The sequence below is a fragment of the Salvelinus alpinus genome, chromosome 36 (genome assembly GCF_045679555.1).
Source record: "Salvelinus alpinus chromosome 36, SLU_Salpinus.1, whole genome shotgun sequence".
NCBI lineage: Eukaryota > Metazoa > Chordata > Actinopteri > Salmoniformes > Salmonidae > Salvelinus > Salvelinus alpinus.
In genome coordinates, this window is record NC_092121.1 from 7,025,069 (window position 1) to 7,046,610 (window position 21,542).

A 21,542-nucleotide genomic window follows, 5' to 3' on the forward strand; every position below is an offset into this window, starting at 1 on the left:
GAGAGAGAGAGGGAGGTGGCTGGGGGAGAGAGGAAGAGAGAGGGAGGTGGCTGGGGGAGAGAGGAAGAGAGAGGGGGTGGCTGGGGGAGAGAGGAAGAGAGAGAGAGGGAGGTGGCTGGGGGAAAGAGGAAGAGAGAGAGAGGGAGGTGGCTGGGGGAGAGAGGAAGAGAGAGGGGGTGGCTGGGGGAGAGAGGAAGAGAGAGAGAGGGAGGTGGCTGGGGGAGAGAGAAAGAGAGTGCGGTAAAGAAATGGGAGTGGGTGGGTTACCGGTAATTGTACTCAGAATCCCCTGATACCCAAATTATACCCCCAATCCCCTCTATAATCACCCCGACCTAACATGCTAAATTGAGGGACATCCGATTATCAAACGAAGTGGAAAGTTTCCCTCTGAAGAGCACTATCAGACCCTGTGTTCAGAGACATGTAAACACACACGAGCACACAGGGGGGGGGGGGGGGGGGGGGGCTTCTGAGAGCTGGCATCTGAATAGAGCTTAGGTCTTGATGTACATATAGCAGCCAGTGGCAGAACACTAATGTGGAAAGAGATCAGCCCATGCTAATAATGCTGGGTGCTGAGGGGAAACTCTATTGCCCCAAAAGAGAATACATAGATTGAGCATACAAAACATTAAGAACTCTTTCCATGACATAGACTGACCAGGTGAATCCAGATGAAAGGTATGATCCCTTGATGTCACCTGTTAAATCACTACGATCAGTGTAGATGAAGGGGAGGAGGCAGGTTAAAGAAGGATGTTTAAACCTTGATACAATTGAGACATGGATTGTGTACGTGCCATTCGAAAGGTGAATGGGCAAGGCAAAACATTTAAGTACCTTTGAACAGGGTATGGTAGTAGGTGCCAGGCACACCGGTTTGTGTCAAGAACTGCAACACTGCTGAGTTTTTCAAGCTCAACAGTTTACCGTGTGTATCAAGAATGGTACACCACCCAAAGGACATCCAGCCAACTTGACACAACTGTGGGAAACATTGGATGTCAACATGGGTCAGCATCCCTGTGGAACGCTTTCGACACCTTGTAGAGTCAATGCCCGGATGAATTGAGGCTGTTCTGAAGGCATAAGGCAACTCAATATTATAAAAGTGTTCCTAATGTTTGGTATACTCAGTGTACATGTACATATACTGTACATAAACATACATACAGATTTTGAAACTGACAATTATCTTGATAGTTAGCAGTGTGAAACTAACAGTTATCTTGGTAGTTAGCAGTGTGAAACTAACAGTTATCTTGGTAGCTAGCAGTGTGAAACTAACAGTTATCTTGGTAGTTAGCAGTGTGAAACTAACAGTTATCTTGGTAGTTAGCAGTGTGAAACTAACAGTTATCTTGGTAGCTAGCAGTGTGAAACTAACAGTTATCTTGGTAGTTAGCAGTGTGAAACTAACAGTTATCTTGGTAGCTAGCAGTGTGAAACTAACAGTTATCTTGGTAGTTAGCAGTGTGAAACTAACAGTTATCTTGGTAGCTAGCAGTGTGAAACTAACAGTTATCTTGGTAGCTAGCAGTGTGAAACTAACAGTTATCTTGGTAGCTAGCAGTGTGAAACTAACAGTTATCTTGGTAGTTAGCAGTGTGAAACTAACAGTTATCTTGGTAGTTAGCAGTGTGAAACTAACAGTTATCTTGGTAGTTAGCAGTGTGAAACTAACAGTTATCTTGGTAGCTAGCAGTGTGAAACTAACAGTTATCTTGGTAGCTAGCAGTGTGAAACTAACAGTTATCTTGGTAGTTAGCAGTGTGAAACTAACAGTTATCTTGGTAGTTAGCAGTGTGAAACTAACAGTTATCTTGGTAGCTAGCAGTGTGAAACTAACAGTTATCTTGGTAGCTAGCAGTGTGAAACTAACAGTTATCTTGGTAGTTAGCAGTGTGAAACTAACAGTTATCTTGGTAGTTAGCAGTGTGAAACTAACAGTTATCTTGGTAGTTAGCAGTGTGAAACTAACAGTTATCTTGGTAGTTAGCAGTGTGAAACTAACAGTTATCTTGTTAGTTAGCAGTGTGAAACTAACAGTTATCTTGGTAGTTAGCAGTGTGAAACTAACAGTTATCTTGGTAGTTAGCAGTGTGAAACTAACAGTTATCTTGGTAGTTAGCAGTGTGAAACTAACAGTTATCTTGGTAGTTAGCAGTGTGAAACTAACAGTTATCTTGGTAGCTAGCAGTGTGAAACTAACAGTTATCTTGGTAGCTAGCAGTGTGAAACTAACAGTTATCTTGGTAGCTAGCAGTGTGAAACTAACAGTTATCTTGGTAGTTAGCAGTGTGAAACTAACAGTTATCTTGGTAGTTAGCAGTGTGAAACTAACAGTTATCTTGGTAGTTAGCAGTGTGAAACTAACAGTTATCTTGGTAGCTAGCAGTGTGAAACTAACAGTTATCTTGGTAGCTAGCAGTGTGAAACTAACAGTTATCTTGGTAGTTAGCAGTGTGAAACTAACAGTTATCTTGGTAGTTAGCAGTGTGAAACTAACAGTTATCTTGGTAGCTAGCAGTGTGAAACTAACAGTTATCTTGGTAGCTAGCAGTGTGAAACTAACAGTTATCTTGGTAGTTAGCAGTGTGAAACTAACAGTTATCTTGGTAGTTAGCAGTGTGAAACTGCAGGGTTTAGGGTTGTCTCTTTCGGTAACCCTGGAGAGCCCTGGCATGTACGGCCTTGCGATATTTGGGGTAACAGTTCCTTTTAGAGACTCAAGATCAAAGGTGATGTTCTGTAGGCAGGTGGTCAGTCTGTTTTGGATAAAGCAAGGCTATACGTGCTACGGAACAGATACCAGGCCAAGGCATTGACCAAGGGACCAACTCTTGTTTTGTATAAACTACGGTCAGTAAAACACAAGTCATTTTTATTTGCCTGGAGTACAGTACCTTGTGAATCTGTTATCGGGCTTATTAGCTGTGTTGTAGCAGTGTTTCGTCTGTCATGGACTGTGACTTCTATCTCTGATTTATTAGTCTGATGACAGAGACCCACTCCAGCCAAGAGTCTCTCAGGTTACAGTCTTAAAGATTTTCTCTCTCTCTCTCACGCACACACACAAAACACACACAAACAAAACACACACGCACACATGCAATGTCGCCTCTGTGTCACTACCAGCCATTCTCTCAATGACTAACTCTTCCGCATCAGGCACTGATGTCATCCAATATATAACACCTGCATAGCAAGAATACATATAAAGTTATACATGTATCCTTTGCTTTCAAATTAATATTGGAACTAGATATGAATCTATTCTTCAATGTACAATATTTTACACAGCTGCATAGTTATCGGATAATACGAAAACTTAGAAAGTATTGGATTTGTTACTCTCCCTCAACATTAGGTTATGCATTAGTTATGACTTATTTGTTTCAATTAATATGCTCATGTACTTCATTTAGTTTAAATGTCCTCAAACAAAACCTCATGACAATGTCCCCTAAGTACAGCAATATATTCCTATTCTCACGTCTAAGACATGTACCGTAATGACACAATCAATGTATGTAAGATATCACATTGCAGACGCACACACGCACTCACACACTATGTGTCATGCAGCCATGACAACCATAAAATGTCACTTCAGTTCAGGATTCCAAATGCAGAAACCTAGTACGTCTCGTGGCATACTTCTGCAGTGAGATCATTCTCCTTTTCAAAAAACAGAACTAAATACATTTTGACATTTGATAAGATAATCACTCAGTATCTGTTTAGACATTTGATAAGATAATCATTATATATTTTTTAACTCATTCACCTAGCACATACAGTACATTAGTGACTGTCATATGAGTCAGTGTTACAGCTTTTTTTTATCGCTATGGTGCTATATTCACTAATATATGGTGAATTTGAAAAACTCTTCGTACAAAACTCCAAACTGGTGACATTTGTAATGCAAGTAAAGAACAAGAAGGCCCGCACATTGTTAAAGCTCCCAATTCACCGCTTTATTGACAACGTTTCGTTCCCGAAACGGATCTTCGTCAGGACAAACAAACAAACTGAACGCTCACATCCCAAAATATACAAATTTCACCTCACATGACCACTAAGCATATGATGCATGGTGGGTGCAAAAACTATTTGTGTATCTCTAATAATTCGATATCAATGAGATGGGTACATGTAGTAGTTACAGAAAATAATATATATTTACAAAATGACTAAGTAGGAGACTGCAAGACAAATGCAAGACAAATCAAAGTGACATATTCAAGTAAGAAATGGTCTGATATCAAACTCTTGGTTCAGACATTTAGGAGACATGGTACACACATTGTGAGTCAAATACAATTATCTTCTCAATAATAGATTATCAGTATCTCCCCCCCTCCTTGGAGTCTTAACATGTACGATACCAATGTATCTCAGAGAGCTAATGTTGTGACGAGCCTCCATGAAATGCACAACCACAGGGTTTCTCTGGTCAAGGGTACTGATAATACTCCTGTGTTATGCTATTCTTGTTTTCAGAGCTTGTTTCATTTTTACGTTAGCTTTTTAATGTATTTTACCTCAGACGATCTGGTAATAAGGTTGCTAACTAGCACTCCTAGCAGCTTACGCTAACTAGCTAGCTGGCTAACATTTACTGTGGTAAGTTGATAAAAAAAGTTGACATTTTGAAAAGGTTGTAGATGAAGTTAGATCGATAATTGAGTTTAAATATACAAGTAGGAAAGCCTTAAATCATTTGTAATATGTTGGATGAGTGTGTTGGGGGCAACTCGCCACCCCTACTAGGGGGTAACTGGCCCCTGGGGGCTAACTTGCTAGATAGCAACTTCACTAGCAGTAAATGCTAGTAGCATAAGCTGCTTGGAGTGCTAGCTTGCAACCTTATTACCAGATCGTCTGAGGTAAAATACATTAAATAGATTAAGTACCTTAATTGCAGTTGTAAATGTTTCCACTAGTGATGGATAGCTTAGTGATGGATAGCTTTGGATTAGGTGGGAGCAATGCAAGAGGTGGATCATGAGTTGTGCTCCAATTTTAATTGAGATAGTTTTATTTGTGACCTACGGTGCATTCGGAAAGTATTCAAACCCCTTGACTTTTTCCACATTCTGTTACATTACAACATTATTCTAAAATTAATTAACTGCTTTTTCCCCTAAACCAATCTACACGGAATACTTTTATTTATTTATTTCACCTTTATTTAACCAGGTAGGCCAGTTGAGAACAAGTTCTCATTTACAACTGCAACCTGGCCAAGATAAAGCAAAGCAGTGCGACAAAAACAACAACACAGAGTTACACATGGGATAAACAAACGTACAGTCAATAACACAATAGAAAAAAAAAGTCTATGTACAGTGTGTGCAAATGCTATTTACAGATGGGCTGTTTACAGGTGCAGTAAGCTGCTCTGACAGCTGATGCTTAAATACTTAAATACCCCACAATGAACAAGCAAAAACAGGTTTTTAGAAATTTGAGCAAATGTATATCACATTTACATAAGTATTCAGACCCTTTACTTAGTACTTGTTGAAGCACCTTTGGCAGGGATTACAGCCTTGAGTCTTCTTGGGTATGACACTACATGCTTGGCACATCTAGTTTCTCCCATTCCTCTCTGCAGATCCTTTCAAGCTCTGTCAGGTTGGATTGGGAGTGTTGCTTCACATCTATTTTCAGGTATCAACAGAGATGTTTATTTCGGTTCAAGTCCGGGCTCTGACTGGGCCACTCAAAGACATTCAGAGACTTGTCCCGAAGCCACTCCTGCTTTGTCTTGGCTGTGTGCTTAGGGGTGTTGTCCTGTTGGATGGTGAATCTTCACCCTGGTATGAGGGCCTGAGACTTTGGATTAGGTTTTCATCAAGGATCTCTCTGTACTTTGCTCCGTTCATCTTTCCCTCTATCCTGACTTGTCTCCCTGCCGCTGAAAGACATCCCCACAGCAGGATGCTGCCACCACCATGCATCACCGTAGGGATGGTGCCAGGTTTCTTCCAGACGTGACGCTTGGCATTCAGGCCAAAGAGCTCAATCTTCGTTTCATCAGACCAGAGAATCTTGTTTCTCATGGTCTGAGTCCTTTAGGTCATTTTGGCAAACTCCAAGTGGGCTGTCATGTGCCTTTTTACTGAGGAATGGCTTCGGTCTGGCCACTCTACAATAAAGGACTGATTGGTGGATTGCTGCAGAGATGATTGTCCTTCTGGAAGGTTCTCCCATCTCCACAGAAAAACTCTGGAGCTCTGTTAGAGTGACCATCGGGTTCTTGGTAACCTCTCTTACCACCTCCCTTGGTCACCTTCCTTTTCACCGGATTGCTCAGTTTGGCCGGGCGGCCAGCTCTAGGAAGAGTCTTGGTGGTTCCAAACTTCTTCCATTTAAGAATGATGGAGGCCACTGTATTCTTGGGGACCTTCAATGCTACAGAAATGTTTTGGTACCCTTCCTTAGATCTGTGCCTCAACACAATCCTGTCTCGGAGCTCTACGTACAATTCCTTCGACCTCATGGCTTGGTTTTTGCTTTGACATGCACTGTGGAACGTTATGTAGACCGGTGTGTGCCTTTCCAAATCATGTCCAATCAATCGAATTTACCACAGATGAACTCCAATCAAGTGTTAGAAACATCTCAAAGATGTCAATGGAAACAGGATGCAACTGAGCTTAATTTTGTGTCTCATCTCAAAGGGTCTGAATATTTATGTAAATAAGGTATTTAAATGTTTTATTTGTAATAAACTTGCAAAAAAAAACTGTTTTCGCTTAGAAATTATGGGGTAGGTTGAAGAGGATATTTTTTTTCTCATCAATTTTTTCCCCCCAAACGTTGCTTTCTTGTGTCAGCAATTAGACATTGTTCTTAGGGGGGCTAGTACCCTAATGATGCCCTTTTTCTTAATGGCCTTGCCCGTTATATGGTGATAGAACATTGTGCAATTGTTCGTAAAGTTACACTGGGTACATCGGCCACATCTATAATTACCGTCCGGCACATTGTCTAAGAATGTACTACGTGGCACTGGTAGAAGATCAGACCTCACCACCATTTGACTGATGTTGGGGGCGCGTCTGAAGAATGCCCACGGGGGTTCTTTAAACGTCTTTTCCAGTTAAGGATCAGTGCTCAAGATGTGCCAGTGTTTTTGAATAATGTGGTCGAACTGTTTACCAAGTGAGGAGCACTGAAGGAGGCATTGAACGCGTTGTTTGGGTGATGTCATCCTGGGTCCTATTTTTATAACGATCCCTTGCGTCATGCAGCCATTCCTCTGGGTAACCCCGCTGTCTGATACGCTCATCCAGACGGTCGGCTTGTTTGTCATAGTCACTCTGTGTACTACAAATCCTGCGTATGCAACTGTATAGGCTGAAGGGGTATGGAGGCTCTTTTTTAGGCGTGTAGGGTGAAAGCTGTCTCCGCGTAACAGGGAATTCCTGTCCGTCAGCTTCCTGTATAGGTCCGTGCTAAAGCCACCCCCCTCTTAACTTAAAGGATCCACCCTTTTTTTTTTTTTCGCCTAAAATGACATACCCAAATCTAACTGCCTGTAGCTCAGGACCTGAAACAAGGATATGCATATTCTTGATACCATTTGAAAGGAAACAATTTTGTGGAAATGTGAAATGAATGTAGGAGAATATAACACATTAGATCTGGTAAAAGATAATACAAAGACAAAAACATGCATTTGTTTTTCTTTTTACCATCGTCTTTGAAATGCAAGAGAACGGCCATAATGTATTATTCCAGCCCAGGCACCATTTATATTTTGGGCTCTAGATGACAACAGTGTATGTGCAAAGTATTAGACTGATCCAATGAACCATAGCATTTCTGTTCAAAATGTTGTATCAAGACTGCCCAAATGTGCCTAATTAATAACTTTTCAAGTTCATAACTGTGCACTCTCCTCAAACAATAGCATGGTATTATTTCACTGTAATAACTACTGTAAATTGGACAGTGCAGATAGATTTATAAGAATTTAATATTTTTGACAATATCAGATATGTCTATGTCCTGGGAAATGTTCTTGTTAGTTACAACCTCATGCTAATCACATTAGCCTACATTAGCTCAACCATCCTGTGGGGGGGACACCGATCCGCTAGAGGTTAATCAAAATGTCAAGAAAACATGTTTCATGTGCATCAAAGGTGAGGGTGAATTTCAAATGTTCACTGCTTGTATTGATGACAGAGTGTAATCGATCCTGGAATGTAAGGAATAAGGCATCAATGAAGCATTTCCAGAGCCTGATATGGTGCAAGATTGAATTGTTAGGGCTGAAAAAAATCACATTCTTGTCAAACAAACCCAGATACAGATTGGCATAATTCGGTGCCATTTTACTACCCATAGCTGTTCCCTTCTGTTGAATGAACATGTCATTTTCAAACATAAAAAAGTTCTGGGTCAGAACAATCTCAGCCAGTTCAACAATACGGTTAGCGCTAGGGAGTGTGCCAGTGGGTTGTTGACTAAGACAGTGTGCCACGGCTTCTAGGCCTCCCTGATGGAGTATGCAGGGACTAAACATCAAAGCAAGCCATAAGCATGTCCCCATTCATATTGTGCATTGTCTTGAGGGTGTTAATCATGTCTATAGAATCGCGTACATATCCAGGGAGTGACACCCCACTGGGTTTTTAGAAAGAAATCTACAAACATTGCAATATTTCCAGTCAATGAGCCAATGGAGGCCACAATAGGTCTCCCTGGTGGCTTATCCAAACGTTTGTGGATTTTTGGTAAGGCATGAATACCGCGCCTGATTGGATTGTCTACTTTCATGAACTCATATTAGTTTTTGCATAATGTCTCCACTTTCCACAAGAGACTTCAGCTTGCAGTGAATCTCATCTTTGAACAGTGGTGTGGGGTCACGTGACAATTTTTGATAGAAATTGGTGTTGTTCAATTGTCCCCGGATCTCATTCACATAGTCATCACGGTTTAACAACACCACAGCTCCGCCCTCATCAGCATTACGCCCTATCAAAGTGGAATCATTAAAAAAAATCATCCTATGCTTGTCTTTGTTCTTTAGGGAGATTATTGTAGACTCTGTATTCTCGTTTCTTACTCAGAATCTGAGACACATCTTTTTCCACCAATCTGTAGTATGTTTCTTGGGAGGGATTTCTGTATCTTGGCGGACAAAGGGTGGATTTGTCTCGAAAAGCGGTATTCATTCTGTGGGACACGTCATTTTCTATTGTGTCACCCATAGCCTGAACACTTGTCTCAACCATACTTAACACATTCACATTTGCACTGTTATCATTTATGGGATAGAAGAACTCCCTATGTAATGACCGATGCTGGAGATGAGAAGCAGGAGCAGGGAGTCAACATTTAATCAGGAACAGACCGGTATGATGGTGGCAGGAGTGCGAAATGCTAGGGAGCCTGGTGCCTTCGAGCACCAGGGAGGGGGGGGGGGAGCGGGAGCAAGCATGACAGTACCCCCCCTCTAGGGGAACCACCCGGTGTCCCACCTGGGCGAGCCTGACGGGCCGGCCGGGTCACAGGCACTGGACAAGCCGGCTGGGCGTAAACTCCAGGGAAACCGGCAGAGGCATGGGAGCCTGGTGAGCCGGCTGGGGCATGGGGGCCTGGCGAACCGGCTGAGGCATGGGAGCCCGACAATCTGGCTGGGGTGTGAAAGCATGTCGATCGCGCTGAGGCGTGGAAGCCCGATGATCCGGCGGAGGCGTAGCAGCCTCACGAGCCGGCTGGATGTAAAAACCTGACGATCCGGCTGAGGCCCGATGTAGGATGGGCGCCTTCCGAGCCAACCGGGGCACGAACCTCTCGAGCCAGCTAGGGTGTGATAGCCCGACAAGCTGGCTTAGGTACCCCCGGTTCCATCGGTGGCGGACCCTGGACCCAACATCACCACCACCCGGAACGCCAGCACTCCCCGATGCTTCGTATGATGGCTTCAGCATTCTGTAATGACCGACGCTGGAGATGAGAAGCAGGTACGGGGAGTCAAAAAAAATTTGGGAACAGACCGGTAACAAAACAGGAACAGCGTCAGCACACGGGTAAACAACGGCAAATGACAATTAATGCTGAAGCCAGGAATACCAGCCAGATATAAGGGAGGTTATGATTGTGTCCAGGTGAGTCCAATAATCGCGTGATGGGGGAAGGCAGGTGTGCGTAATGATGGTGGCAGGAGTGCATAATGCTGGGGAGCCTGGCGCCTTCGAGCGACAGGGTGGGGGAGCGGGGGCAGGCGTGACACCCTAAGTCTCAACGTACAAAATAATTTCTGAAACTCTTTTGTGGTGTCGAAGTCATTACGTAATGCATTGGGGACGAAAGATAAGCCCTTACTTAAGGCCAACTCACATCAAGTGGTTTTAATCACCTAAACACAACATAATAATATCTTCTCAATGTAGTTATTTTAACTACCAGTGAATCCAACAACAAAAAATGTAAGATACATGTTTAAAAATTGCCCTTTTGAATGTAGTATGCTACAGTACTGTAAATTACAGTTTTAATGTACACTGTTTTCACATTAGGCAATACACTTGTACTACCCATAGAAATTGACTGAACATAAAATGTTCATAATTTATATCCCATGTGTGATCAAAGGTGTGATCATTGAAGGCATATTTCACAATGTAGTCAAATGAAAGAAATGAAATAAACATCATGTTTAGCAGGCACTAGTTTGCATAAATCCTGCCTGGAACATTTGGCCCTAGGTTCTCATCGGAATCGCAGTAAAAATTGGAATCCATGGCGAATCCAAGCCTGACATAGGTCTGGATTGAAATCATTGTATGCCTCCTCCATGGCATGAAGGAGGGTGGTACGCTCGTGGGGATTGTAATTGTGTATTGTATTTTACAGCATTGTATTGAACTTATGTATTGTAGTGGTCCTGTATGTGGCTCAGTTGATAAGAGCATGGCGTGGCGTCGTGCATAAGAAGAGCCCTTAGCCGTGGTATATTGGCCATATACCACACCCCCTCTGACCTTATTGCTTAAATATATTACACTTTTTATGTCTCTACTTTACAGCCATACATTTTCATGATGCAGCTCTCAAAATCTGTAGACAAACCAATGTACATGTAAAATGTAAAATGTAAAGAATCATATCAAAAGTAGTGTGAGCATTGCATTGTGAAAGGCAATTACTTTGTATGAACATGTATTGCAATGTGAAACATTGAGTTTGGTGAAAAAGTGACCGTGTGATTTTATGTGTTGTACTTAGTCAGTTGAAAATGTGCTTAGAGCTTGAAACAACGGACTTACTTGATGATCTGTTTTGAGTTTTGTACTAAGAATTGTGAAAATGTACAACATACTTGTGAAAATTCCACCAAAGCGAGAGAAAAAAAAACCTACTACAGTAACATTGACCCCTGGCCTGTGAGCGCCTGACATCACCAGGTGCTAAATTAGTTGATAGACCAAAAATAAAGCGTTCCAAACCTGTCTGCCAATAACAGCTAGTTTTCAGATTTCCTTTCCTCACTCCCAGACAGTCTTGCTTGAGAAATTGCTCTTTGCTAAGAAGCTTTTTGTTGTTGACTTTTTACCATTTTAATTGAAAACAATCACAGCAAGTTACTTAATTGTATCCCAGAAATGCTTAGATATTGAAAAAAAATGGCTGCGTTGGGCCTTTAAGCACACAACAACAACACAAGTCACATGTCTGGCAGGGACGCAGCTGCCTGACAGTAAGTGTGATAGGCACCCGCATGGGTACTCAAAGTTCCTCTATTCATGGATTAATTGTCACATCACTATTCTAATGAGGCCTTCGGTGTCGAAGTTCCCTAAGGGAGAACAGTGATAAGGTGATCCTGGCAGGATGATCATTCTGTCCCCTGGCAGCCCGCTACACAGTGCCAGGGCACTCTCTCTCTGTTACATAACTATACAGTTAGCCTCAGCTGCTGGAGGGAGGGAGGGAGGGAGGGAACAGCTTTTAAATATATCTATATCGCTTTACCTGTTCAATTGTCATTTAAATGAACGATGGACATTGATTCTTTAAGAACTTTTATGCCTTAGGAGTTAAGTACAACTGGCACACTGGTATATAGTGTCATAAAGAATTAGATACATTTTAGTCAATTGTGTATCTATTTATTGTCATTCGATTCTTTTAAAGAACAATCTAAATGTCTGTCAATCTTTGCATGTATAGCTCTGTCTATGAATTTCCAACTTCATAAAATTGATAGGTGGCTGTCGGATGTAGGATCTTAATTTGAACCAGTCTGCTACAGCAGGAATATATTCCTGAGCAACAGGAAATGTAAATGTATTATGTGGATTAGGGGTTGAATCGTTTTTCATTAGGGCAAGTCAAGTCTGAAATTTCAAAGTGGAAATTACGAACTTTAGAAGCCTTTCCTGCCGTGCAGGAAAATTATCAACATCAAAAGAGTAATCAAATTAAGTACTACAGAGAAACAGCAAAACATTTTTGTTTTATTTATTCATCAAGAAGGAATCCATAGGCCACATAGCTTGATTAAATTAATTTACAAACATACCTCCTGCCCATCACTGGCAGCTAAAATCCAGTGTCACTCTACACTCTCTCTCTCCTCCACTGACAATACTGCAACAATTAGACTCTAGAATATCTAGCATCTTGTCTAGGCATCTCTTTGCTCTGTGCAACTTGGAAGGAACAACTTACTTGGGGAATAGAGGGGGGTACTCTTTGCCTGGTCCAGTCAGTGTGTCCCCTATATATACAGTGGGGAGAACAAGTATTTGATACACTGCCGATTTTGCAGGTTTTCCTACTTACAAAGCATTTAGAGGTGTGTAATTTTTATCATAGGTACACTTCAACTGTGAGAGACGGAATCTAAAACAAAAATCCAGAAAATCACATTGTATGATTTTTAAGTAATTAATTTGTATTTTATTGCATGACATAAGTATTTGATCACCTACCAACCAGTAAGATTTCCGGCTCTCACAGACCTGTTAGTTTTTCTTTAAGACGCCCTCCTGTTCTCCACTCATTACCTGTATTAACTGCACCTGTTTGAACTCGTTACCTGTATAAAAGACACCTGTCCACACACTCAATCAAACAGACTCCAACCTCTCCACAATGGCCAAGACCAGAGAGCTGTGTAAGGACATCAGGGATAAAATTGTAGACCTGCACAAGGCTGGGATGGGCTACAGGACAATAGGCAAGCAGCTTGGTGAGAAGGCAACAACTGTTGGCGCAATTATTAGAAAATGGAAGAAGTTCAAGATGACGGTCAATCACCCTCGGTCTGGGGCTCCATGCAAGATCTCACCTCGTGGGGCATCAATGATCATGAGGAAGGTGAGGGATCAGCCCAGAACTACACGGCAGGACCTGGTCAATGACCTGAAGAGAGCTGGGACCACAGTCTCAAAGAAAACCATTAGTAACACACTACGCCGTCATGGATTAAAATCCTGCAGCGCACGCAAGGTCCCCCTGCTCAAGCCAGCGCATGTCCAGGCCCGTCTGAAGTTTGCCAATGACCATCTGGATGATCCAGAGGAGGAATGGGAGAAGGTCATGTGGTCTGATGAGACAAAAATAGAGCTTTTTGGTCTAAACTCCACTCGCTGTGTTTGGAGGAAGAAGAAGGATGAGTACAACCCCAAGAACACCATCCCAACTGTGAAGCATGGAGGTGGAAACATCATTCTTTGGGGATGCTTTTCTGCAAAGGGGACAGGACGACTGCACCGTATTGAGGGGAGGATGGATGGGGCCATGTATCGCGAGATCTTGGCCAACAACCTCCTTCCCTCAGTAAGAGCATTGAAGATGGGTCGTGGCTGGGTCTTCCAGAATGACAACGACCCAAAACACACAGCCAGGGCAACTAAGGAGTGGCTCCGTAAGAAGCATCTCAAGGTCCTGGAGTGGCCTAGCCAGTCTCCAGACCTGAACCCAATAGAAAATCTTTGGAGGGAGCTGAAAGTCCGTATTGCCCAGCGACAGCCCCGAAACCTGAAGGATCTGGAGAAGGTCTGTATGGAGGAGTGGGCCAAAATCCCTGCTGCAGTGTGTGCAAACCTGGTCAGGAACTACAGGAAACGTCTGATCTCTGTAATTGCAAACAAAGGTTTCTGTACCAAATATTAAGTTCTGCTTTTCTGATGTATCAAATACTTATGTCATGCAATAAAATGCTAATTAATTACTTAAAAATCATACAATGTGATTTTCTGGATTTTTGTTTTAGATTCCGTCTCTCACAGTTGAAGTGTACCTATGATAAAAATTACACACCTCTACATGCTTTGTAAGTAGGAAAACCTGCAAAATCGGCAGTGTATCAAATACTTGTTCTCCCCACTGTATATATAAAATAATTATAAAATGTGGGCTTAAAAATGAAGTTGAGTAATTCATTTAACATCTGAAAAATGTCAAAACAGGACAAATCTGAGGGAGTGTGCCTTTGTTCCCCCTATGGGCATGATGCCACTGTCTATGTTTTAAGAAACATGCTGCTGCCCTGTTGAGAGATGTACCCTCACCAGTGTCATTCTCACGTAACATTACAGACAGCTGACCATCAAATCATCAACATCCTCATCCACACACCCCCTGTGGACCCAGAGGGACGAGCACGCCCAGGACAGGCCAGATTGGGCCAGGTCAGAGGCTATCTCTGTGGGGCGTGGCTCACAGCAGGCATGGGTGAGCCACAGTGTTGGAGCTGTGACCACACCATGCCGACATGTGACAGGGAGTTTAGAGCTCCCCGTGGACACATTAACCTTGCCAAACACACACACACACACACACACACACACACACACACACACACACACACACAACTTGGTCTGCAGTATCAGGTTGCCACTTTATTTTCCAAATCAACTTTACAATAGAACATAAGACACATGCTGCATCCCCTTCAACTCACCAAAACATCCCAAACGCTCTCACAATCTTGACATGTACTTAAAGTGACCATTAGATACCCACATACTGCAACCTCCACTGTTCACACAGACACACACACCCATTCAAAGTTGAGTCATTTTGTTACTAAACTCATCTCTGTAAACTTCATGAACAAAAATACACTAGTACCTCTTGATAAGCATGGTCCGTTAAATAAATGGACAACTCAAATGATTTAATTAGTTTAACACACATTTATTCCAAGGTAATCTTAACTAGTGGTTTTAAAAGACTGTCTTGTGACTAGATAAAACAAGTGCTGATAATCATGAGACAAAGTGCTGATGTGGAACAGGACAGCTGTGCCCTACGGGGTTCAGTGCTGTGTTAACTGTGTCCACTGTGTTCCCTGGCGGAGACCAATAATGAACAGACCCAGGGAGTTGGGTAACTAACACTGTCTGATTGATTAAAAAATGGCAGGGTGATAACCTCCAAAACTCTCCCTAATATACCTGAGACCCAGCTAAGTCTGCCTAAACAGAAAAATAAGAAAAACAGAATCATATTGGATCATGGTTCTGATGAGGTGAAAGGAAAGCTGTATTTTTTTTGTTCAAACCTAGGGCTCTGTTCAATTTGTATTGCAGAAGTGCAGCGTTACAGAGTGATTGAAATGTAAAGGCAAAGTTCCCGTGTTAGCAGAGACCGCATACACGGTAAACACTGCACATGTCGGTTCAGTCAGAAATGACCTTAACATTTCTATCGCACAATCTGTAACACTTCAGCAACACAGATTGAATAGAGCCCCTAGTGTTAGTGCAAATTGGGAGAGTATTTTCAACAGAGTATATTCAGAATCAGACATCCTAGCACTGTATACTCCCAACTCTGCAACATAAACAACTAACTACTGCCCCCTGTCTACTGTCTGAGGTCATTGCAGCTCCTGTTCCGTCTAGAAGTTATCCTCCTCTCTTCCGCTCCCATCTTCCTCATCCAGCCTCTTGTCCTCATCGTCGCTCCCTTCTCTGTTCATGGTGCGGTTCACTCTGGCCAGTAGCAACGGCAGGTTGACTGCTAATGGGTTGTCCTCATCTTCATCATCAGTATCACGCTTGGGGTAGAAGCGTCTAGCCTTCGCCAAGAAGTCCTCAGCAGCATCCAGGTATATGAGACGATCCTATATGAAAAGGAGAGAGGAGGGGAAGAGAGAGGAAGATGGAGAGAGGAAGGGAAGAGAGAGGAAGATGGAGAGAGGAGGGGAAGAGAGAGGAAGATGGAGAGAGGAAGGGAAGAGAGAGGAAGATGGGGAGAGGAGGGAAAGAGAGAGGAAGATGGAGAGAGGAGGGAAAGAGAGAGGAAGATGGAGAGAGGAGGGAGAGGGAAAGCGAGAGGAAGATGGAAAGCGAGAGGAAGATGGAGAGAGGAGGGAAAGCGAGAGGAAGATGGAGAGGGTGAAAAAAAAAAGTGTGAAGGAAGAAGAGAAAAGACCCAAAGAGGGAAGGAAGAAAGAGTAAACAGAGGAAGAGGGGAGGTATAAGAGTCATCATCATCAAACAGGAAGTGATTTGGAGAAGGAAGTGAAAGACATTATAACCATAATACTAAATGTCCCTCTCCTCTGTTAGTTTCTGTTCTCACCAGGATGAAGAGGTATCTCTCAGGTGGGGCCTCCCGGGTGTTGAAGATAGACGTCTCAGAGTGGAGCGTGTGCAGTAGTGTGCGTGACGCCGAGGCGTTCTTCATACGGTCATACGACGCACTGGCAGACACCGTCAGCAGAGACTCCGCCTCCGCCATGAACCCTGAGCCAATGAGAGTTCACGGTTGCTGAGATTAGATTAGATTAATTTTGTCTTTCTCTCCTTTTGCCCTTCCATTTGTTCTCTATCACCCTCATTTTACCCTTCAATTTGTTCCCTGTCACCCTCATTTTACCCTTCCATTTGTTCCCTGTCACCCTCATTTTACCCTTCAATTTGTTCCCTGTCACCCTCATTTTACCCTTCCATTTGTTCTCTATCACCCTCATTTTACCCTTCAATTTGTTCTCTCTCACCTAAATTCTCCAGGATCATCTTCCACTTGTCCCTGACCTCCCGACGCAGATCTCTCATACCCTCAATGTCCACACTCAGACGCCGGTGCGCCTACAGAGGGAAAGGGTGCAGGGTTACATACGAACAATATTAACCTAGTCCACAACTATCACCACAAACACAGGTCAATGAACTAGAGTAAACCTACTGTGAGATAGCAGCACATTCACCCAACAAACAGGACACAACAAAGTTGTTGTTGGACAGGCATGGTACCCAGTTGGATAATGTAGGCCTACATTATACCAGAGCACATAAAATTAATTGAAATGACGTGGAAACAACGTTGATTCAACCAGTGTGTGCCCAGTGGGTACCTCTTAGGAACCCAAACTCTCTGTTGTCATACAGTAAGTGTCCCCTGTCCCCCTCCCTGGGTCCCCCCTCTAGTACCAGCGAGCCCCTGCGTGTCTGGTTCCTGTTCTGGATGAGGTTGTACAGGATCCGGTCATCGTCTCTCTCTGAGTGGCTCGGGTCGCCTGGCTCACTCCACAGGTTCTGTTCCTGTTCCCTTCGCTTCTTCGCCTCGCGGTCAAAGTACTCCAAAGTGTCAGGACTGAAACAAATAGACAAATAGACACTCACACACACAAACGAACACAGACGCGCATGGTCTATAAGGGGAACATCGGGATGACTGTGAAGCTGTTATCAATTCGATAGATATAGAGAGGATCGTTGTTTGTTGGTTCCACACCTGTGTATTACACTAGTGTGACTCAATCTGAGGGCTATGGATGGAGAGCATGACATACAGTTGAAGTCGGAGGCTTACATACACTTAGGTTGGAGTCATTAAAAATAGTTTTTCAACCACTCTTGTTAACAAACTATAGTTTTGGCAAGTCGGTTAGGACATCTACTCTGTGCATGACACAAGTCATTTTTCCAATAATTGTTTATTTCACTTACAAGTCAGAGGTTTACATACACTAAGTTGACTGTAACTTTAAACAGCTTGGACAATTCCCGAAAATGATGTCATGGATTTAGAAGCTTCTGATAGGCTAATTAACATCATTTGAGTCAATTGGAGGTGTACCTGTGGATGTATTTCAAGGCCTACCTTCAAACTCAGTGCATCTTTGCTTGACATCATGGGAAAATCAAAAGAAATCAGCCAAAATCTCAGAAGAATTGAGGTGTATACCTCCAATTGTCGTGGTGTAGACCTCCACAAGTCTGGTTCATCCTTGGGAGCAATTTCCAAACGCCTGAAGTTACCACGTTCATCTGTACAAACAATAGTACGCAAGTATAAACACCATGACACCACGCAGCCGTCATACCGCTCAGGAAGGAGAAGACGTGTTCTGTCTCCTAGAGATTAAAGTACTTTGGTGCAAATCAATCCCAGAACAACAGCAAAGGACATTGTGAAGATGTTGGCGGAAACGGGTACAAACAAAAGTATCTATATCCACAATAAAACGAGTCCTATATCGACATAACCCGAAAGGCTGTTCAAGCAAGGAAGAAGCCACTGCTCCAAAACTGCCATAAAAAAATCCAAACTACGGTTTGCAACTGCACATGGGTACAAAGATCGTGCTTTTTGGAGAAATGTCCTCTGGTCTGATGAAACAAAAATAGAACTGTGTGGCCATAATGACCATCGTTATGTTTATAGGAAAAAGGGGGAGGCTTGCAAACCGATGAACACCATCCCAACCGTGAAGCACGGGGTTGGCAGCATCATGTTGTGCGGAAGCTTTGTTGCATGAGGGACTGGTGCACTTCACAAAATAGATGGCATCACGAGGACGGACAATTATGTGGATATATTGAAGCAACATCTCAAGACCTCAGTCAGGAAGTTAAAGCTTGGTCGCAAATGGGTCTTCCAAATAGACAATGACCCCAAGCATACTTACAAAGTTGTGGCAAAATGGCTTAAGGACAACAAAGTCAAGGTATTGGAGTGGCCATCACAAAGCCCTGACTTCAATCCTATAGAAAATGTGTGGGCAGAACTGAAAAAGCGTGTGCGAGCAAGGAGGCCTACAAACCTGACTCAGTAACACCAGCTCTGTCAGGAGGAATGGGCCAAAATTCACCCAAATTATTGTGGGAAGCTTGTGGAAGGCTACCCGAAACGTTTGACCCAAGTTAAACAATTTAAAGGCAATGCTACCAAATACTAAATGAGTGTATGTGAACTTCTGACCCACTGGGAATGTGATGAAATAAATAAAAGCTGAAATAAATCATTCTCTCTACTATTATTCTGACATTTCACATTCTTAAATAAAGTGGTGATCCTAACTGACCTAAGACAGGGACTTTTTTACTAGGATTAAATGTCAGGAATTGTGAAAGCTGAGTTTAAATGTATTTGGCTAAGGTGTATGTAAACTTCCGACTTCAACTGTCACTCAAATCTATGGATTGGTGTGGAGAGACATGAGGGTGAGAAATCACATGAGGAATTGTGACATTGTTTGTTTATTAAGCATCATGTTGTGTGTCTTGATAAGTGTGTGTAAGTCACAGGAGGTTGGTGGCATCTTAATTGGGGAGGACGGGCTCATGGTAATGGCTGGAGCGGAATAGGTGGAATGGTATCAAACACATCAAACACATGGTTTGATGCCATTCCATTCGCTCCATTCCAGTCATTATTATGAGCCATCCTCCCCTCAGCAGCCTCCTGTGGTGTAAGTGTGTTTGGATGTCATGGGTTGTCATGGTGATAAGTGTGTATGTCAGGGTGTCATGGGCTGTCATGGTGATAAGTATGTATGTCAGTGTGTCATGGGAATAAGTATGTATGTCAGTGTGTCATGGGGATAAGTATGTATGTCAGGGTGTCATGGGTTGTCATGGTGATAAGTATGTATGTCAGTGTGTCATGGGGATAAGTATGTATGTCACTGTGTCATGGGGTGTCATGATAAGTGTGTATGCCAGTGTGTTGGGGTGTCATGGGTTGTCATGGTGATAAGTGTGCATGTCACTGTATCATGGGTTGTTATGGGGATAAGTATGTATGTTATGGTGATAAGTGTGTATGTCACTGTGTCATGGGTTGTCATGATAAGTGTGGATGCCAGTGTGTTGGGGTGTCATGGTGATAAGTCTATATGTAAGTGTGTCGGGGTGTCATGGTGATAAGTGTGTATATCAGTGTGTTGGGGTGTCATGGGTTGTCATGGTGATAAGTGTGCATGTCAGTGTGTTATGGGTTGTCATGGTGATAAGTCTATATGTAAGTGTGTCGGGGTGTCATGGGTTGTCATGGTGATAAGTCTGTATGTCAGTATGTTGGGGTGTCATGGGTTGTCATGTTGATAAGTTTATATGTCAGTGTATCGCAGTGTCATGGATTGTATACCTGATTAAAGGCTCCTTCTCCTCCTCACTTTCATCATCGCTAATGCAGCAGCAGCAACAGAACCGAGCACAGAACCTCTTGAAGGCAGCCCCCATCTCTGCTGGAGAGAGAGAGGGAAGTAGAGCGGTGGAAGATAGCGTGAGAGCAGTTAGAGGTCCAGATAAGGTCTAGTGTCCAGATATGGTTAAACTCTTCAGACAAGAGAGGGTATACGCTACCGTTTCTCAAGTCCTATCCAGGTACAGGACAGGTAAGAAGGGGAAAAAAATCCTCTCCAACCAGTAAAGTTGGTCCAACACACTATATCCACCTCTTTCTGTCTACCAGTTCCCTGCTGAGGATAGGTGACCCAGTGGTGTAGGATGAGGGTTCGGACCTGGAACCTGGGTCACACCCTCCGAGTTTGATTCCAAAACAATATCCACAGGAGCAAAGAGAAAAAGTTTGTCAAGCACTCACAGAGCTGTTGAACACCCACGGTTCTCACTCTGTTGATACCCTGCCTCCACACTGACAAAATGAGTTTCAAGAAAAATATCCCGTTCAGACAGAAACCATTCTAAAGAGTGTCGAGTGAACAGGTCATTTCCAACAACTGGGTTCCAATCTCCATCCCGATATCCACGCTGTATATACTGGTGTGGAATCCTCTTCTCATTCCAGGTCCCGATGTCGGAGGTCCAGAAGAGGTAGCCAGCTAAGGTCTCCAAATCCAAAGACTTTCCTCCTGGATCAGAGAAGCTGGAAGAGAGGATGACCCAGGGAATGTCTCACCACAAAGAGAGCACTGAGTAGCCTCTCCCCTCTCACTCATCACCACAGATCCACACAAGACCCAACTCAGTCACAGCACAGTCATGTGAGCTGAACGATCCTCTGCCCCCCAGCAGGAATAGCAAGGCTCTAGCTACTGTAACCCCACCTTGCTACCCACATTCTTATCTCCATCCACTTAAAACCACACACTCTACAGACAAAAGAAGGCTACATATTGCATTTAAACAAAACAAGCTTTTGTTTAGGGAATTTACTTCTTCAAAGTAAAATATGTGTTGCTAGATGTCACCGCCCCTAGGCCAATAACCTGGATGTACTCCTCACGTAGTGGAAATGGTAAAACAGCAAATATATCAGAGAACAGTTTCATCAGTGAACAAGATAATCAGTGCTCCTAT

General features: G+C 43.1%; 1 protein-coding gene across 2 annotated transcripts; it reads right to left on the minus strand.

The window, feature by feature from the left end:
• Window positions 1–14,865: 14,865 nt before the first annotated feature.
• Window positions 14,866–20,718, minus strand: LOC139564749 (melanoregulin-like). 2 transcript variants are annotated; one of them, XM_071384522.1, is made up of 6 exons: window positions 20,586–20,718; window positions 20,368–20,467; window positions 17,427–17,589; window positions 16,994–17,084; window positions 16,576–16,739; window positions 14,866–16,114 (listed from the first exon to the last, which is right to left on the minus strand). In XM_071384522.1, exons 2-6 carry the CDS (start codon window positions 20,460–20,462, stop codon window positions 15,890–15,892), a joined length of 738 nt encoding a protein of 245 aa, XP_071240623.1. In that variant the 5' UTR covers window positions 20,463–20,467; window positions 20,586–20,718; the 3' UTR covers window positions 14,866–15,889. The 2 variants fall into 2 exon arrangements, with proteins under 2 accessions (XP_071240623.1, XP_071240624.1); XM_071384523.1 differs by having other exon boundaries at window positions 20,368–20,464; window positions 20,586–20,692.
• Window positions 20,719–21,542: the final 824 nt, after the last annotated feature.

Bases quoted from the DNA above. Each gene is read 5' to 3' on its own strand.
- LOC139564749 (XM_071384522.1), bottom strand. From the start codon at position 20,462: ATGGGGGCTGCCTTCAAGAGGTTCTGTGCTCGGTTCTGTTGCTGCTGC. The intron at 17,085-17,426 runs GTACTAGAGGGG...TTCCCTCTGTAG, and splicing joins AGACACGCAGGGGCTCGCTG to GCGCACCGGCGTCTGAGTGT. The intron at 16,115-16,575 runs GTGAGAACAGAA...CTTTTCATATAG, and splicing joins AGAGATACCTCTTCATCCTG to GATCGTCTCATATACCTGGA.